This window comes from Gossypium arboreum, chromosome 10 (assembly GCF_025698485.1).
Source record: "Gossypium arboreum isolate Shixiya-1 chromosome 10, ASM2569848v2, whole genome shotgun sequence".
In the NCBI taxonomy this organism is placed as follows: domain Eukaryota; kingdom Viridiplantae; phylum Streptophyta; class Magnoliopsida; order Malvales; family Malvaceae; genus Gossypium; species Gossypium arboreum.
Window position 1 is genome coordinate 21,537,291 of NC_069079.1, and position 21,338 is coordinate 21,558,628.

General features: G+C 35.7%; 1 protein-coding gene across 1 annotated transcript; it reads right to left on the reverse strand.

Moving 5' to 3' along the window:
* Positions 1-8,862: 8,862 nt before the first annotated feature.
* Positions 8,863-10,066, reverse strand: LOC108487791 (uncharacterized). Its single transcript, XM_017792149.1, has 2 exons — positions 9,929-10,066; positions 8,863-9,147 (listed from the first exon to the last, which is right to left on the reverse strand). Exons 1-2 carry the CDS (start codon positions 10,064-10,066, stop codon positions 8,863-8,865), a joined length of 423 nt encoding a protein of 140 aa, XP_017647638.1.
* Between the last annotated feature and the right edge of the window lie 11,272 nt (positions 10,067-21,338).

Genomic DNA, 21,338 nt, shown 5'->3' on the forward strand with positions numbered 1-21,338 from the left:
AATGGGACTATGGAAAACGTGAACAATAGGGAAAAATGAAATATTTTAAATAAAAACAATATCTTCCTATTATTTTCAAACAAACTAAAATAAAAAAAACTAACAATCCCTATCCATCCACTAACCCTTTCTTATCCAACAACTTACAAGAGTTTAAAATTTCTCCGAACTCACACAAAATGGCCGGCCCACATTAAGACCAATAAAAAGAATATTTTTCTCACACAAGGACTCAAACACTCAATCTTGACCTATTTAGAACACTTAACCACTGAAGTAAACACTTACTTGTCATAAATTTTAATAATTAAAAATTTATATTTTTAGGACGTTACAAATTTTTTTATTAATGATTATCATTCAACTGAACAACTTAATAGTTTTTCGCAACGATTCCCACAAAATATGTTAGAATCTTTTGGTTCCCACAAGGTTTTAATTCTAACAGAATGTTGTTCTAGAATTATGACAATTCCAGATATTGCTTTAAAGAAGTAATATTATTTTCTAGTGTAATGTAACTTCCAAATTCAAGGGGTTTTGCTCTAAAGAAATAACGCAACACCATTAACTTAGATTGGTTTTACTATTTATATGTTATTATTTATTTTAATTAGGGTATATTTTTCAATAACATTATCTTAGATGTTAACTCAGAGTTATGCTTATTGAATGAAAAATTAATAATTTTTTTGTTTAATAAAATTAATTTATGAATTTTTGCTTTAAATTAAAAATTCCATATTATTAAGTGTTTATGAGATTAGTTTTAATTAAAGTTATATATATCAAAGAAATAAAACTTTTAATTAGGGTTTGTTTTAATTAGGTTACCAAGTTAAAGTTTTATACTTTATTTAATTAGAGTTTTTTTCATATTATCTAGTTTTAAAAATCAAATTAAAGTATAATCTTTAATAACAATTCCGTTAAAATTAGCCTTATATTTTAGAAAAAAATGTAAATGAAAGCTTTTAAAGCTTTTTTTTGTATTTTTCACGACCATATAACATCTTTAATAAAATAATATTATATTAAAGTAGTAATATAGACAAAAGTGTTAATGGCGTTAATTGTTAACCTTAGTTACTCAATTTTAAAATTAAAAAGGACTATATTATTCTAATTTGTTTTACAGAACTAATTTGCTCAGTTTTAAAATTAAAAGATACTAAAGAAGTTTTTACTTTATATAACCAATTTGTGACCCAAATCTACAAGAAAAATTCCGTTCTCATTTGAGCAAGGTTTTGTGAGTCATCCCAAATAATTTCATAACTTATTATTTATAAGTATTTAAAATATTATATATTTATTTAAGTTTTGATAATAATAATTTTTAGAATATAAATTTTAATAATATAATTTTTATATTATAATAGCACAAGTTTTTATAAAAGAAACTTTTAAATTGAAAAATTTACTCTATTGAGATTTAAATAACATTTTACTTTTATTATTAATTTTGAAATATTAAAAATATCTTTTATCATTTATGATATTAATACATGGACATTTGAATAATATTTTTATTATTAAGTTTGAATATTAAATATTATTGAATTTAAAATTTGTAACGATCCGATTTCCAATGGGTCAAAAACTACAGTTCTGAAATGTCATTTTCGTAAAATTTGTTCATAGATATTAATATTTAATATTTATGATACTAGTATAGAAACATATTAAAGTTAGTCTGGTAATTTTGTTTAATCGATAGTAAATTAAGGTACAAGGGTTATAATACTAAAGTCAGTGGAGTTGAAAATTACGATTCCAAGATTCCATTTCCATAAACCGAGTCAGTAAGTATTATTAAACAATATTTATGAGTTAATTATAATTTTATATTAACTTTTAATCGGATAAATTTACTAATTGGACAATTAGTAAAAAAGCACAAGTGCATCTGTTCTTAATTTAACAATTTTAGAAATTAAGGTTTCGGGGCTCCGTTTCCGTAAATCGATCTCGTAAATAATATTTATAAATGTTTACCAAGTTAATTTTTAGATAGATTAAATTTTAGTTAAGTAATTTCGTGTATTTAGTGCATAAGAAGTAAAAGTGCAATTTATAAAAATTATAATTAGAAGTTAATAAAAGGACTAAAGTGGGAATTTAACCACTAAATTAAATTGTTTTAGCTGTTTAGTATATATATTATATATATACGTATGGCCAATTAAAAAGTAAAATGAAAACGAAAAGAAACTTAATAAAACAAAGTAAAAAGGTTTAGTTAGTGGGTGGGTAAAATAGAAACGGATTGTTTCTTCTCAGACCATCGACCCAGGGAGAAAACGTTAGAGTTTTAAAAAATTCAAGCTTCAATTGGTATGCTTCAATTAATCTATTTCTTGTGTAATTTTTACGTTTTTAAAATTCCGATTCTATAAGCTACTTGACTCATATATTATTTTTCAGTACTGCTAGAGAATTGAAGATGTTACCATTATTGTATACTTAAGGTGTTAGGAACCAATTTGATAGATTTTTGGGTTAAGCTGGTCCAGATATTTATTGATTTGATTGAATAATATATAAATTTTGTGTATTATTAATGTGTTCTATTTGTTTAATCTGTAACTGACCCCAACCCTGAACTTTCGAGGAAGAAGGGAAAAGACAAGATCGACGACAAATAGCTCGATTATCACGGTTGGTGTTTCTATAACTCAACTATTTCAATTATTGTTATTAATTATACATATATACATTTATATCCATATACATATCACTTGGTTGGTAAGTTTATAAGAAGAATTAGTTCTTGAAATAATTTGGTGTAATGGTCTAATAAAATTAAAACATGAGTTGGAAATGATTTCACACATATTTGTCAGTTCTACCAACTAGCACAGGGCGCATTTATTGTCAGTTATACTGAACAGTGCTGGGCACACATATTTGTCAGTTCCATCGACTAGCGCAGGGCACATTTATTGTCAGTTATACTAACCAGTGTTGGGCACACATACTTGTCGGTTCCACCGACCAAAATAGGGTGCATTTATTGTCGGTTATACCGACCAGTGCTGGGCACACATATTTGTCGGTTCTACCGACCAGCGCAGGGTGCATTTGTTTTTGGTTATACCGACAAGTATTGGGCACACATATTTTTTGGTTTTACCGACCAGCACAGGGCGCAATTATTGTCAGTTATACCGACCAGTGCTGGGCACACATATTTTTTGGTTCTACTGACCAACGCAGGGCGCATTTATTATCGGTTGTACCGACCAGTGCTAGGCATACTCATTGTTGATTTTACCGGCTAGCTCTAGGCATAATTCATTAAAATGGATTTATCCATCATACACCAGGTGCCAAATTTAGAGTGTTAATTAGAATCGTATACATGACTAAAGTTGACTTATGTTATTGAGGAAAATAAAGAGATGGAATGGAAATAGGGATTAGAAATGAGCTTGATAAATAATATTAAATAGAACATGGATTTGTTGATTAGTCCACAATATAACTTGGTTTCGGATCATAATAATATTTCTAATTTGTTATCCAGTAAATGACTCCAACTTCTACTATGTGTATAGGTTAGGTACTCTTTTGTCAGATTGTTAGTACAACATCTAGTGGCAATCCCGAACTCAATGTTGGTGGTTTGTTTCTTTTTTATCTTGGCATGAACCTTGTAACACCCCAAACCCGGCCTAGACATTATGGCCGAATCCGGAGGTGTCACATGAAATGGGTTGAAAAACCGTTGTCGCTACCTTAAAATCTTTCCAGTTCATAAGCCTTTGTCACTTTTATCAATTTCAAAGCTCTCTTTCATTTAGTCGTTTAGAGATAAAAGTGTATTTAGCGGAAGTTTATAAAATCGTTAAGTTTAGAAAAACCATTCTATATTTTTACAAAACACGTCTTTAGGTAAACCGACAAAGTAAAAAAGAAAACCCAAAACCAAATTCAAACAATTAAAACAGTCTAGAGAGTCCTAGAAAATACAAACTCTCAAATCTTATTGCCAAACTTAAATAAAACCTAAAAACAAGTAAAACAGTTTTGGCGAGTGGTCACCGTCGAGTCCTTCGTTGCATCGACCAGCCTAACTTTGTGGATTACCTGTACAGAATAAACAGAGAAGGGTGAATTTACATAAACTCAATGTGTAACCCTACAGAATTAAGCATGCACACAGAAAATAGAATCAGTCAAATACAGACTCGGGCTTAAGCCCATTACAGATACAGATACAGATACAGATATGCAAATCAGAATAAAAAATTAGATATCCTACCCCTATCCTCTACACACTATCTCCGACCATCCCTGCACACCATGTGGGGTTTAAAACACCCACTCAGCCCTACACACCACATTGTATCGATACGGCACATAACAGATATATTGCAACCATGCTGCCAGATAATAGGCGCAAAAATGCCTTTCAGAACACTTCCTCCAATATACATCAACCTATCCCCAATATTAGATAACATAACATGCACACAGAATTAACGAATATATCATGCTTTACATGTATTAAATAACAGATAACAGATATTCACCTAGAATAATAATATCAAACTCAGAACAAATTTTAGACTATCAGATCACATAAAATTTAGGGTTAGATAGCGTTTACCGACCCTACAGTAGGCCCACAGTCAAGTAGGATGACCCATGTGACCCTACGAAAAATTTCAGTGCAATGGGCCTACATGCCTGTGTTGGTCCACATGTCCAGATTGGCCTTACCCGTGTGGATCACACGGCATGGCCCAGATATCACACACCTGTGTGACATGCTCGTGTGGGCTCACACACCCAATTTAGCGTAGCCCGTGTGGCCCACATGACCACACCCTGGCCATCACACGGTCATGTCTTGCACACAGCCTGGCCTTTGTCGATCACACGGCCGTGTGGCATCGACAGAGGGGTTTTTCAGCTTTCGCCGAATCCCAATTTTTTCTCATTTCGGGTACACACCTGGTACCAATTTGATGCGAAAGCTATCTTAAGCCTTCCCAAAACCTAAAATCAAAGTACCGAACACCTTTTAATCAACGAATTGCATCACTAAAACGCTAAATCAAACAAAGTGCGCACATACTTATCGTTAACTAAAATTATTGCACGCCCAACTCAATCTGTTGAAACGAAATCCATAGCCAGACCTCTTTCTCCAACGTAACCTTACAAAAGTTAAAACCCCTTTAGGAACCTTCACGCCAACAAACAAGAGATCTAACAAAGACCACTTACCAAAACTTACCAATCCTAAAGAACTCCAAAAACTGAAATATCATGATTGAAAAATAAATTGACCAAAAATAGAGGGTAAAAGAGGAGAATTGCCAAAAGACAAAAAACGCAGGGAAAAAGAAAACCAACGTCAGATTTTTGCTTTAGAGAAAGAAACCAAATTTTTGAAAAAGACTAAAGATAAAGGAAATAAATTTGATAACTCCGAAATATTCTCTCCTCAACCACCCACTTCAAAATTCTATCTCAACCCAAACACTCTCAGACAATCAAAACAAAAATATCATACATGCCCGTACAAGCATTTAAACACATGACCTCCAACACTCCAACACCCTTACCACTCGAACCAGCAGGCTCATTCTGACATGGAGTACAGATAATTAAATATAAGCCCACTGAATAGAGATAGGGCTTACTTCCCAAAAATAACAAAATTTGCCCAAGCTAGGGTTTAAACTTGAGACCTCTTACACACGTTCAGAACACTTAACCATTGAACCAAATACACACTTGTGTCACATTTTCACAAAAGCAGAAATAAAAATTTTGGGGCGTTACAAACCTAGACGGTTTAAGGTATTTTGTTTAGTTATCCCTTTTGTAGTGATGTAAGCATACATATTGATAAATGAATGTGATCATTTTTCAACGTTAAAAATGTGTTGAGGTGCTAATTGTGGCATATTGGTTAGCTTTAGGATGGATGATTTTGGCATGCTTCTAGTGTCCTTGGAACTATCATAAACTATGTGAAATCTAAACTTTTGTAGGGTTTTTCGTAAAATAAGTAGAATGCTGTCAATTTTTTTTAAAAAAATTTTACCACTACACTACCATTTAAATAAAGTGAAATAGTAAAATAGGTTGTTATAGCATTTGAAGGTGGCATTTTATATTCAGATCCTCTAACTAGGTCGGATATAAGGTGTCACAAAATTAATTTATTTATACAATTTTGAATTATATAATTAATAGTATTTGAATGGTATAAAAGCAAGACTTGCAACTATAAAGTAGATATTTCCATCTTATATAACACATTAGTAATTAGTGTAAAAAATTAAATTTAGTTGGTTTGTACGAATTATTTGAAGGTTAAAACCTTAATATTCATAAATCCAATTTGGTAGCTTTGAAAAGCTCTTTTCAATCTAATTGAAATGTTAACAATAGTATTTTTCCCAAAAAAAAAATAAATGTAAGAGAATGAAAAGTGTCTTGTTCAACATGAATCAAATTCATGGCTTTAAGGTGTATGATGGGTGTCAAAACCACTAAATATAGTTTCTTACACTCTATGTAACACCCTAAACTTGGCCTAGACGTTATGGTCATATCTGGTGATGTCACATGAAAAGGGTTTCGAAAACTAAGTTGTTGCATCTAAACCATTTTAGTTTATTAGCTCACATTTATTCTTAATAGATTTCAAAATGTTTATTCAACTCTTAAGTTTCTGTATTCATTATCAAAACATTAATTTATTTGCCTAAAATTAATTTAGAGCAGAAGATTTAAAAAGAAACGTTGTTTTTAGAAATCTATTCAAGATTTTAGAAAACCCTTGCTTTTGATAAAATTCGAGTTATCACGTTTTGTAGTTTTAAAATCATAAAAGTGCAGTAACCTGAATAAAAATAAAATAGTCCGTAAAGTCCGCATTACAAAAATATAACCTAGAATAAATCGAACATAAAAATTAGAACGTAATCATAACCAATTCGAACATGTGGTCACCGAGAAGCTCCGCTGCATCGATCCGCCTAGACTGTGGATTACCTATACAGAATAAACAGAGAGGAGTGAGTTTACGTAAACTCAGTGTGTAACCCCATAGAATTAATCATGAACACAAATAGAATATTAGAATTAGTCAGATACAAAAGTTGGCCTAAGCCCATTACAGATATAGATTCAAATTCGGGCCTAAGCCCATCTCAGATACAGACATGTAGATCAGAATCAGAAAAACAAAATCCTACTCCCATCCTCTACACACCAAATCCGACCATCCCTACACACCATGTGGGGTTTAAAACACCCACCTAGCCTTACACACCATATTGTACCGATGCGGTACATAATAGATAAGATGCAGCTATGCTACCAGATAATAAGCGTAATCACCTTTCAGAATACTTCCTGCAATATACATCATCCCATCCCCAATAACAGATTTAGAAATATACAAATACAGATAAACAGTCTAACATGCTCACATGCTTACATATAAGCATACATAAATAACATATATACAAATAATAGAGTAAGTAGGCATATATTAGTATCCCAATTAGATCAGTAAATCAATCAGTCAGACATAAGTTTAGAGTTTAATTAGCCCTTACAGACCCTATAGTAGGCCCACAGTCGTTTGGGACCACCCGTGCAACCCTAGGGAAAAATTCAGATAATTTGGCCCACATGCCCGTGTGGTTGGCCCGTGTGGGCCCACACTCCCAAATTGGCCTTGCCTGTGCGGATTACACGGCTTGGTCCAGATATCACATGCTTGTGTGTCATGCCCCTGTGGTCCCACATGGCCATACTCGAACCACCACACGACCGTGTCTCGCGCATTGCCTGGCTTTCGTCGATCATACGGCCGTGTTGTCACACACGGCCTACCACACAGACGACTACACGCCCGTGTGGCATCAACAGATTCTAATTTCATCTATCACCGAATCTCATTTTTCTGTGTTTAGGGTACACACATGGTATGATTTTGATGCTACTGCAACTACAAACACTCCAGAACCTAAAAATTAGTACACGAACGCTCATAATCAATCTTAATGCATAAGTAATCTAAACCATGAAGTCGACAACAGTTCAATTCACAAAACCATCTCTTACCCCAACATTCTAAACTTTTCGACTACGATTCTGCCAAATGAGAGCCTCGGTCCTTGCGTTGCTGCCAAAACCTAGAAATTAGACTAACGAAATCAACATATCAACTTAGAACTGCACTATACAGAAGCCCTCTCTTAACTCAATCAAAAACTTACCACCACTTACCACAAAATACAAAATTCAAAAGCCGAACGCACCAAAATTAGGAGGATAAAAAAAATAGAAAAGAAAAAAGAGAAAATTTTGACAAAATAGAGGAGAACAAAAATTGGTGTTAAACTTGAAAAATAGGAAAAACAATTAAAACTTGAAAAGAAAAAGAGAAAAACAATATATGCCATCATAATTCCTTAATTATCTCCCACTAACCCATTATCTCAACCTCCTCAGACTTTCAACTCCACTGAAACTCTTGCGCAGAATCGATAAAAAATGTTAGCATTCGCGCTTGCGCAAAGATTCGAACATAAGACCTCCAGCAAACCCACACTCCAGCAAACCACTCGGCTAGCAGGCTCATTTTGATATCCAATAGCAACAATTAAAAATAAACCCATTCACCAAGGGTAAGGCTTAATTTTAAAAATAACAAAAAATTCCCAAAGTAGGGCTTGAACTTGGGACCTCTTACATACACCCAAAACACTTAACTACTGAAGCAGATACAAATTTGTGTCACATTTTCACAAAAGTAGAAATAAGAATTTTGGGGCGTTACAACTCTACCCCTTAAAAGAAATTTCGACCTAAAAAATTACCTGATCAGAACAGATGTGGATACTGCTGACGTGTTGAATCCTTAGGTTCCCACGTGGACTCATCAGTGCTATGATTCCGCCACAGAACCTTTACTAATGGAATAGACTTTCTCCTCAAAACCTTAACATCTCGATCCAGGTTTTGAACCGGCTCCTCTTCAAATGTGAAGTCCAGCCTAAGCTCAATCTCTTCAACTGAGACGACATGGGATGGGTTAGAACAGTACCGCCTCAACATCGAGACATGAAACACATCATGAATACAATCTAGCTCAGGGGGTAATTCCAACTGATAAGCAACTGGTCCCACTCATTTTAGAATTTGGTACGGTCCAATAAACCTAGGGCTCAACTTGCCCTTCCGACCAAACCTCAGAGCTTTCTTCCATGGAGAGACCTTAAAAACACAAAGTCCCCTACAGAGTACTCAATCTCACATTTCTTCAGATCTGCATAAGACTACTGTCTGTCAGAAGCCGTTTTCAGATGATCTCGAATTAGTCGAACCTTATCCTCAGTTTAAGAAACCAACTTAGAACCCAAAACTCGCCATTCGCCCAACTCAGTCCAACACAAAAGAGTATGACACTTACAACCATATAGAGCCTCGTAAGGTGGCATCTGAATACTCGACTGCAAATTGTTATTGTAGGTGAACTCGGCTAGCGGCATACAATCCTCCTAATTCCCTCGAAAATCATTCACGCAAATTCGAAACATATCCTCCAGTATCTAAATCACCCTCTCAGATTGACCATCAATCTGAGGAGAGAACGCAGTACTGAAGTCCAACCTTGAACCCAGAGCCTCGTGCAATTTCTTCCAGAACTGAGAAGTGAAACGAGGATCTCTATCAGAAATGATCGAGACAGGTACCCCATGCAGTCTTACTATCTTAAAGATGTACAATTTCGCTAGCTTCTGTAGTGAATAATCAGTTCGAACCGGAATGAAGTGTGCAGATTTGGTCAATCGATCCATGACAACCCAGACAGAATCCTTCTTGTGGGTGTCAAGGGCAACCTACTAACGAAGTCCATAGTTACTCATTCCTATTTCCATAGTGGAACCTTAACTGGCTGTAGAAAACCCGAAGGTAACTGATGCTTAGCCTTAACCTGCTGACACATCAAACATCGAGCAATGAAGTCAGTAACCTCACGCTTCAAACTCGACCACCAGTATAACTCACGAAGATCACGATACATCTTATTGTAACGCCCTAAAAATTTAGGTATTTATTTTTGTATGTTTGTTACATAAATGCATGCTTGCTTCAGTAGTTAAGTGTCCTGAGGAGTGTTGGGGAAGTCCTGAGTTTAAGTTGTGGCTTGTGCAAATTTATTTTTATTTGATTAAACCTTGGCTATAGACTGTAAGCTTCTTAAATAAATACGGTTAAGTGAAGTCGAAAGGAACCTACTACTTTAGGGGATAAAGATGTAGGGAGAGTGCTAGGGGATATGGGGTTCGAGGCATGGCAACGCAAAGGAATATTTTATTTTGCTTACTACTGGCGTTGGCGAAGAGTTGTGGTGGGACCGAAATTTGGACGTTGAGGTCTGTGGGGAGTGTGGCCGAATTCTTGGGAATTTTTGGAGGGGATTTCAGTTGGTTGGGATTAGGATATGTACGAGTGACAGTTGAGTGACTTTTTGAGGCGATAAGGGGAGAAAAATTAGAAGTTTGAAGGGAGTGGAAGAAGTGTGCTGAGTGGGGACTTTCATTCTTGGCAATTTTGGCCAAATTGGCAATTCTTTGGAGTTTTCGATTTTGTCTGCGTTTTGGGATTCTCTTCTCTCATTTCTTTTATTGAGGTTTTGGTAATTGGTGTTTCTCTTCTTTTGTTACGAGAGTCGAAGTGTTGTTTCTTGGGTATCTTGTGATTTGGTAGTTTTTGGTCTACTTTTCTCTCCAATCCCTTTTGGTCTAGGATTCTTTCCTTTCTCATCATCTTTTTTTATCAATCAGTTTATCCCTTTTGGCCTAATGCTTTCTACTTTCTTCCAAATTTCTTAAGACTACTTTCTTCTTTTGTTTAGTATATCTTGGCTGATTTCCTCTTCATCCCTTTTCTCAATATCTCTTTTCCTTTTACCTTTGTTCTTAGGCCGAATACATCATCTTGTCGCTCTGGTTCTCTTTTATTTGGTTCTGAGGTAAGGTGTTCGACTTCTCTTCTCCTTCTTACTTTCGGCTTTCTTCTCTTTGCACTTTATGGGGTAGCCGAAATTTTCTTGGTGGGCGAAAGTGTAGTTGTTTAGCTTTCTTATTTTCGGTTAATAGTTCTTCCCCCACTAATATTGTTTCTTTATCGGTTGCTATTAGGGGAGACTGTGCCATATTGTGCTTCGATTTAGGGGGTACCTTGATGGGCTGATTGTTGCTACCCTCTATTCATAATGTTACTTTTCGATAAGTGGTTCACTTGGTTCAATGGTTTACATTTAGGGTTGCATCTAACAAAGTTAGGTTTTAATGCAGATTCTTGAGAAGGGGTGGGTGATTACTAGCTTAAGGGAGGATTAAACCCTATTTACCGAATCAAGGTGAGTGAATAGTACGATTAAGGATTTAAGTTTAATGAGAGGGTGTTAACCCTAACGATTTAAGGACTAACATTGGGTCATATTCGATTGTAGGTCGGAGTACGTGGGGAGTGGCGTTCTTATCATCCACAGGAGTGTAATCACACTACCGTTAGTAATAGATTGGCAATAGCTGAAAATGTTCGACTGTTGACATTACGCGAGCATACGCACGCTCGTGTGGTGAGCTGAATGCTCAAAACATGGGCATCCAATTGAAGAGGCCACCATGAACGATTTCATGGGTTTAGGTTGATTTTGGGTCGAAATGGGCCTTGTGGGCCCCACACAGGCAAAATGCATAGATGTATGGGAATTATGAGGTCAGCTGTGTTGTGTACACGGCCAAGGCTATTATTTGGGCTTAATGGGCCCATATGGGCCGTAGTATGGGCTTGGGCCTATTTTTACTGTTTAACCGTTAAGGTTGTACAGGTCGCACCAGACGACTGCGGACTTACTGTTGGGTCAGTAAGTGTACCTAAACCCTAATTTTTGAAATGACTATTTTACCCCTATGAGGTAAATGACCAATATACCCGTGACTTTATGTTGCATTGCATGGGGTAGGATATATATATTATTGGAAGAAATGTACTGAAAGGCTAAAAGCCTAATGCTGGCAGCTCTACTGCAAATACTGTCAGTGCTAAAACCGATACTTTATTCTAGAGTGTAGGGATGGGTGGGTAGATTTATTCCCCACATGGACTGTAAGGCTGGACGAAGTGGAGTGTAGAGGATGGCTGGGTAGGATCTCTTTATGCATCTCTGGTATTGTACTGAATTGGGCTAAGGCCTACACTGTTACTGCTGCTGTAGTGGGTTAAGGCCCACACTGATATTTCTGCTGATATGGGCTTAAGCCCAAACTGTCCAACACTGTTTGTTTTACTGTGTATAAAATAGGGATTACACACTAAGTTTCATAACTCACCTTTTTTGCTTAACTGTACAGGTAATCCTTAGACGGGTTGGTGCTGTGAGGGACTCGGAGACGGCCACAACACTTTCTGTAATTTCATTTTAACTTTAGTAAAATAGATTTATTTTGGGTATTTTATGTAATAAGGCTGTTTTGACTTTTTATTTTCATTTGGGGATTTTATTAACTTGATTTATATCTGTTAGCCATAGGATACAGGTTTTCAAAAAGTAAATGATTTTCAACTATCATGCTACGTAACCTGATTTAAAAGCTTTCGCAACGAAAATGTTTAAAGTATAATAACCACCTAGTTCGAAACATGTTTTTACAAATGAATTTCTAATTCGACAATTGGAGTAAACAAGATAACTTTTCAATAGAACCACAAATAAGGTTTTAACACAAACGAGCTTTTCTTTTAAAACTGCAATTTACAAAACTCACTTTTATGTGACATCACAAATACGGCCCTAACGTCTAGGCCGGGTTTGAGGTGTTACACTTATTATCGCCAGGATGGATAGCATAAGGGCTACTATGTGCCTCCATTAGAATAGACTGCCTCAGATCCCTATCATTTGATACACAAATCTAACCAGGAAACAGAGTACTCCATCATTATTTAGTCAAAATTCGAAGTGTTGCCACTCTCAACCTGACGAAACCGTAAACCCAATGACTCATCCCCCAACTGTTAATCTCGAATCTGGTCAATCCAAGTCGGCTAAACCTGCAACTCGACTAACAGCTCCCATCATCAAACAGACTAAGGCGAGCAAACATTGCCCTCAATTTAGATATCGCTCTTCTACTTAGAGTGTCAGCCACCACATTGGCCTTACCAGGATGATATTCGATGGTATAGTCTTAATCATTAAGTAACTCAATCAAGTAAGGAGATACTTGAGGCTCTTGTGATTAGTGTAGATGATACACCTCTCACCATACAGATAATGCCTCTAAATTTTCAGTGCAAAGACCATAGCAGTCAACTCAAGATCATGCGCCAGATAGTTTCCCTCATTTGTCTTAAGCTGACGGGTTGCATAAGCCACAACCTTACCATCCTGCATTAGAACACAACCCAGACCAACATGCGAAGCATTACTATACACCACAAACTCCTTTCCAAACTCAGGCTGTATCGGAACAAGAACCTGAGTCAGAACAGACTTAAGCTTCTTAAAGCTCAATAGCTGTGCATTAGTCTAAACAAATGGCATACCCTTATGCAGAAGCTTAATCAAGGGAGTTGCAATCAAAGAGAATCCTTCAACAAACCATCGATAATAACCTGCCAAACCCAAAAAGCTACGGATCTCAGACACACTTTTAGGCTATTTCCAATCCAGCACAACCTCAGTCTTTCAAGGATCAACTCGAATCCCCTCAACAGAAACGTGCCCTAAAAATTTACTTCACGCAGCCAGAACTCACACTTACTCAGCTTAGCATAAAGCTACTTCTCACGAAGAATTTGAAGCACTACTCTAAGGTGCTCATCATGATCATCCCAAGTCTTAGAGTATAGCAGGATGTTGTCAATAAAGACCACAATGAACTAATCCAGATAAGGCTAGAACATTCAGTTCATAAGTTCCATGAATACAGTCAGTGGATTCGTCAACTCGAAAGGCATGACTAGGAACTCATAATGTCTATAACGAGTCCTAAATGCAATCTTATGCATATCCACCTCTTTAACCCTTAACTGATGATACCCCGAACGTAGATCGATCTTTGAAAACACAGAAACCCCTCTGAACTGATCAAATAAGTCGTCAATCCTCGAAAACGGATACTTGTTCTTCACGGTTAACTTATTTAGCTGTCGACAATAAATGCACATCCTCATAGTCCCATCATTCTTCTTAATAAATAGAATTGGTGCTCCCTATGGAGACATACTTGGACGAATTAAACCACGGTCCAACAACTCTTGTAGTTGAGCCTTAAGCTCTGTAAGCTCTTTCAATGCCATACGTTAAGGAGCGATGGACACCAGAGCTGTACCTGGAAGAAGCTTGATCCCAAACTCAACCTCTCAATTAGGAGGTAATCTCGAAAAATCCTTTGGAAAGACATCTAGAAAATCCCTCACAGTTCTGATATCCCCAATCGAAAAGTCCCTAGAAGTAGAAATGCAATAGTCTAGTTTAGACCCTAGTCGGAATAGTGGTTTTAAGACCACAAATTTGACTCAGAAAAATATTTTAATAGTATTTTCCATGCTTATAATATGTGAATTGACATGTGTGAAAGTTTTGTATGAAAATTTAATCATTTGTGTGCTTAATTTGATAAAAAGACCTAATCGCGTAAAATGTAAAAGTGGCCTTCTAATTGTTAAAGTGCCTATTTGCTATGTCTTATTAAATGTGAGGTCCTTAAGATGAAACGAGACCTTTGGATTTATGAATGGACAATGTTGGACATTATTTAGTGGATTTTAAATTATATTATTAAGGTTAAATATGGTATTTGATTATTAAATGAATTATAATTAAAATCAAACATCAAATTAGCCATATACTTGTCATATTGTCGAAAATTGAAGAACAAAAGAAAGAAAATAAAATTTCTAGGGTTCGGCACTCACATTGGCTAATTAAAGTATGTGTTTTGATCAGTTTTTGATAATTTCTACGTTTTTTTTATCGTCGCTTTATGTTTTACTAAGCCCATGCCTCAATTTCTGATTTTATTGATGATTTTGTGTTGAGCCATTGTTGAAACTATGAGTTTTATGAAGTTTAATGTTAGTAAATGAAAGATATGTATAGGGTTAACATGTTTTGTCTTTGAATTTTTGATGAATTTGAGTAATTTGGACTAAATTGTAAAAATGAGATTTTGAGGGACTAAAATGTGAAATAAATGAAATATAAAAATTTGGCTAAGCATGTGTAAAAGGAAATTTTGTGTATTTTGTGTATTTTGTGAATTAGGGACTAAAGTTTCAAAATTTGAAAATGTGAGGGCTAATTTGTAAAATTCCCTAAATGTGTGTTTTTGGATTGATTTGAATGATTTGGTGAATAAAAGGGTTAAATTTGAATGTGTTTAGATCTAGAACCAAAGAAAACGGAAATAGATCGGGGAAAAACGAAAGTCATTGAATAGTTGCTTATTTCCGTTCATTTCCGTATGAGGTAAGTCGATATACAAATAAATGAATTTTTAATTGAATTACTATTGATTATATGCTTTGAACAATGTTGAATGATTATATGTGTTGAAAATGGGATATCCGAGAAAGTATCGATAAAGTTTCAATGTCAAAAAAGCCTCGTACGAACCAGAGGAATAGTTAGGATACATATGTCATGACGTAGGATCCAATATGTGTTATCGTGTAAGACCACATCTAGGACTTTGGCATCGACTTATGATTTACGTGTAACTATGTCTGGGACATTGGCATTGTATTTGATTTCATGTAAGACCTTGCCTGGGACAGTGGCATCAATATTTGATTACATGTAAGACCACGTCTGGGACGTTGGCATTGTATGAGCTTTCCGAGCTTTCCGAGTATCCTTATTGATTCTGAACGGTTCAACAGACATTCTGAGAAAATGGATTACTATGTGAATTTGTATCCGATCCAGGTATGTTTGAATTGTATACTATGTTCGAGGATGAAAGGTAAGTACATGCACCTTGGTGAACATATGACATAAGTATGGGTTGCTATGAGAATGAGTTATGATATGTATATAAGAATAATGTTTAATTTAACTATAAAAGATATATGGCTATGTGAATACATTTTGCCTTGAATTATATGAATGAATTGATTTAGATTGATATTATTTGTAAAGTTTATTTGTATATGGCTTACTATGCTTTTGAAAGCTTACTTTGTGTATGTTTCAATTGTTTAATAGATATCATAGCTATCGGGAGCTCGGGGATTGTCGAGGATTATCACCACACTATCAAACTCTATTTTGGTACATTTTGAAAGTCTAAATATTGGAGTATGCCATGTACCTGCAACTCGACTAACAGCTCCCATCATCAAATAGACTAAGGCGAGCGAACATTGCCCTCAATTTAGATATCGCTCTTCTGCTTAGAGTGTCGGCCACCACATTGGCCTTACCAGGATGATATTCGATGGTATAGTCTTAATTATTAAGTAACTCAATCAAGTAAGGAGATACTTGAGGCTCTTGTGATTAGTGTAGATGATACACCTCTCACCATACAGATAATGCCTCTAAATTTTCAGTGGAAAGACCATAGCAGTCAACTCAAGATCATGCGTCAGATAGTTTCCCTCATGTGTCTTAAGCTGACGGGTTGCATAAGCCACAACCTTACCATCCTGCATCAGAACAAAACCCAGACCAACATGCGAAGCATTACTATACACCACAAACTCCTTTCCAGACTCAGGCTGTATCGAAACAAGAGCCTGAGTCAGAACAGACTTAAGCTTCTCAAAGCTCGATTGCTGTGCATTAGTCCAAAAAAATGGCATACCCTTATGCAGAAGCTTAATTAAGGGAGTTGCAATCAAAGAGAATCCCTCAACAAACCATCGATAATAACTTGCCAAACCCAAAAAGCTGCGGATCTCAGACACACTTTTAGGCTATTTCTAATCCAGCACAGCCTTAATCTTTCAAGGATCAACTCAAATCCCCTCAACAGTAACGTGCCCCAAAAAATTTACTTCACGCAGCCAGAACTCACACTTACTCAACTTAGCATAAAGCTACTTCTTACGAAAAATCTGAAGCACTACTCTAAGGTGCTAATCATGATCATCCCAACTCTTAGAGTATAGTAGGATGTTGTCAATAAAGACCACAACGAACTAATCCAGATAAGGCTGGAACAATAAGTTCATAAGTTCCATGAATGCAGTCGGTGCATTCGTCAACCCGAAAGGCATGACTAGGAACTCGTAATGTCTATAACGAGTCCTAAATACAATCTTATGCATATCCACCTTTTTAACCCTCAACTGATGATACCCCGAACGTAGGTTGATCTTTGAAAACACAGAAACCCCTCTGAACTGATCAAATAAGTCGTCAATCCTCGAAAGTAGATACTTGTTCTTTACGGTTAACTTATTCAGCTGTCGACAATAAATGCACATCCTCATAGTCCCATCCTTCTTCTTAACAAATAGAACTGGTGCTCCCTATAGAGACATACTAAGACGAATTAAACCGCGGTCCAACAACTCTTGTAGTTGAGCCTTAAGCTCTGTAAGCTCTTTTAATGCCATACGTTAAGGAGCGATGGACACCAGAGTTGTACCTGGAAGAAGTTTGATCCCAAACTCAACCTCTCGATTAGGAGGTAATCTCGAAAAATCCTTTGGAAAGACATCTGGAAAATCCCTCACAGTTTTGATATCCCCAATCGAAAAGTCCCTAGAAGTAGAAATGTAACAGTTTAGTTTAGACCCTAGCAGAATAGTGGTTTTAAGACCATAAATTTGACTCAGAAAAATATTTTAATAGTATTTTCCATGCTTATAATATGTGAATTGACATGTGTGAAAGTTTTGTATGAAAATTTAATCATTTGTGTGCTTAATTTGATAAAAAGACCTAATCGCGTAAAATGTAAAAGTGTCCTTCTAATTGTTAAAGTGCCTATTTGCTATGTCTTATTAAATGTGAGGTCCTTAAGATGCAATGAGACCTTTGGATTTATGACTGGACAATGTTGGACATTATTTAGTGGATTTTAAATGATATTATTAAGGTTAAATATGGTATTTGATTATTAAATGAATTATAATTAAAATCAAACATCAAATTAGCCATATACTTGTCATATTATCGAAAATTGAAGAACAAAAGAAAGAAAATAAAATTTCTAGGGTTTGGCACTCGGCTAATTAAAGTATGTGTTTTGATCAGTTTTTGATAATTTCTACGTTTTTGTGATCGTTACTTTATGTTTTACTATGCCCATGCCTCAATTTCTGATTTTATTGATGATTTTGTGTTGAGCCATTGATGAAACTATGAGTTTTATGAAGTTTAATGTTAGTAAATGAAAGATATGTATCGGGTTAACATGTTTTGTCTTTGAATTTTTGATGAATTTGAGTAATTTGGACTAAATTGTAAAAATGAGATTTTGAGGGACTAAAATGTGAAATAAATGAAATATAAAAATTCGGCTAAGCATGTGTAAAAGGAAATTTTGTGTATTTTGTGTATTTTGTGAATTAGGGACTAAAGTTTCAAAATTTGAAAATGTGAGGGCTAATTTGTAAAATTCCCTAAATGTGTGTTTTTGGATTGATTTGAATGATTTGGTAAATAAAAGGGTTAAATTTGAATGTGTTTAGATCAAGAACCAAAGAAAACGGAAATAGATCGGGGGAAAACAAAAGTCATTGAATAGTTGCTCGTTTCCGTTTATTTCTGTATGAGGTAAGTCGATATACAAATAAATGAATTTTGAATTGAATTACTATTGATTATATGCTTTGAACAATGTTGAATGATTATATGTGTTGAAAATGGGATATCCGAGAAAGTATCGATAAAGTTTCGATGTCTGGAAAGCCTCATACGAACCATAGGAATAGTTAGGATACATATGTCATGACATAGGTCCAATATGTGTTATCGTGTAAGACCACGTCTAGGACTTTGGCATCGACTTATGATTTACGTGTAACTATGTCACATTGGCATTGTATTTGATTTCATATAAGACCTTGCCTGGGACAGTGGCATCAATATTTGATTACATGTAAGACCACGTCTAGGACGTTGGCATTGTATGAGCTTTTCGAGCTTTTCGAGTATCCTTATTGATTCTGAACTGTTTAACAGACATTCTGAGAAAATGGATTACTATGTGAATTTGTATCCGATCCAGGTATGTTTGAATTGTATACTATGTTCGAGGATAAAAGGTAAGTACATGTACCTTGGTGAACATATGATATAAGTATGGGTTGCTATGAGAATGAGTTATGATATGTATATAAGAATAATGTTTAATTGAACTATGAAAGATATATGGCTATGTGAATGCATTTTGCCTTGAATTATATGAATGAATTGATTTAGATTGATATTATTTGTAAAGTTTATTTGTATATGGCTTACTATGCTTTTGAAAGCTTACTTTGTGTGTATTTCAATTGTTTTATAGGTATCATAGCTATCGGGAGCTCGGGGATTGTCGAGGATTATCACCACACTATCAAACTCTATTTTGGTACATTTTGAAAGTCTAAATATTGGAGTATGGCATGTATAGGCTAGAGGTAGTTGAATATGTTTTGTGAAATGTATATTTAGCCTTGTGATATGGCTTAATTATGGTTGAACTTATGGTTGAACTTATGGTTTGATTTTGGTATATGATATGTGATGTAAATTATGCCTATGTGATGTGTTCATTAATGGCCAAGTGAATTGGTAAATTTTGGTAAGTTTTGGTGTGTGCTTATTTGAGAATTTGGTAAGATTTTGGTATGAGAATGAATAAATTGAAATGAGGTTATGAAAAAAATGTTTAAATATGATTTTGTCTTATGATTTGGCATAATATGGTATGGTTATTAAGCATGAAATTTGTTGATAATGATATGGTATGATTAATGTATGTTTTGGTTGTTAATTGGTTGAAAATTTGGTACAAAATGTTTGGTTTTGATGTTTCTTGGAAGGACCCTAAATGGGTGCCAAATTGGCCTTGTAAATGGCCTATTTTTGCCCACACGAACAGGGAAACGGGTGTGTGTCTCAGCCCTGTTGCTCAATGGCCTTTTCAAAATGAGCCTGGGTAGGCCACACGGTCGCATACACAGGCGTTTGCTAGGCTGTGTGGCCAAGTCATTTTCGAGCACGGGTTAACACACGGGCGTGTGACTGGCCATGTGACCCAAGTCAGTAGCCTCCCTAATTTTCACACGGCCTGGCACACGGCGTGTCTTGTAGCCTTGTGGACAAGTCAGTATGTATGCCCTGTTTTGACACGACCTAGACACACGGGCGTGTCTAAAGCTATGTGAGGCACACGACCTGCACACACGGGCGTGTGGCCTGTATAACTTTGAAAAATGTTTAAATTTCGAAAAAAATTTGTATGGGTTTAGTTTAGTCCCGACCCCTTTCTAAAGCGTGTTTAAGGTCTCGATGACATAAGTAAGGGACTTATTGTTGATGTTTGATTATGAATGGAGAATGACGTATATGAATTGTTTTTAAAATATTATGATTTGTTCGATAACGCCTTTAACCCTAATTTGGCGACGAATACAAGTTAGGGGTGTTACAAGAAACACTGACGAAGGCCAAGTACACTTCACACCCTTTTCGAACCAATTTCCCAGCCACAAGTGAGGAGATCACATTAGGCAAATAATCCCGACGCTCTCCAATCACAGCTACCTAATAATCCACCTTAGTTTTTTGAATGAACCTCTTATTTGTACAATCCAGACTAACCCGGTGCTTGACCAACAAGTCCATTCCCAGAATTATATCAAACTGCCCAAATGGAAGCTCCATCAGATCCGCCAGAAAAATAGTTCCTTGCACCACTAAAGGTACATCCCTATAGAGTTTACAAACCCAAACTGATTGCCCCAAAGAACTCAATACAGTGACCTTACTCGTAGTGCTCTCCACAAAAATACCCAAAGTCTCAGATATATTACTAGCTATGTATGAGTGAGTAGACCCTATATCTATCAACGCAAGGTAAGGTACATAAAAAATAAGGAACGTACCGGTGATGACGTCAGGAGAATCTCTATCCCCTCGGTGACGTGCAACGTAAGCCAAAACAGGCTACCTCGCCTCTGTTTGCCCAGAACCTCGGCCATTACCACTCCTAGCCGCTCAACGGCCCTTAGATGGCTACTGAACTACTCTCTGTGGCTGCACAAGACCTGATGTCGGAGCCTTCTTAATTGGCTTTTAAGTATTAATTGGGTAAAAAAAACACAAGGAAGCAGGTGGC

Coding starts and splice junctions, on each gene's coding strand:
- LOC108487791 (XM_017792149.1), bottom strand. CDS start 10,066: ATGTATCGTGATCTTCGTGAGTTATACTGGTGGTCGAGTTTGAAGCGT. Junction 9,148..9,928: donor GTTTTCTACAGCCAGTTAAG/GTTCCACTATGG, acceptor GTTGCTTATCAG/TTGGAATTACCCCCTGAGCT.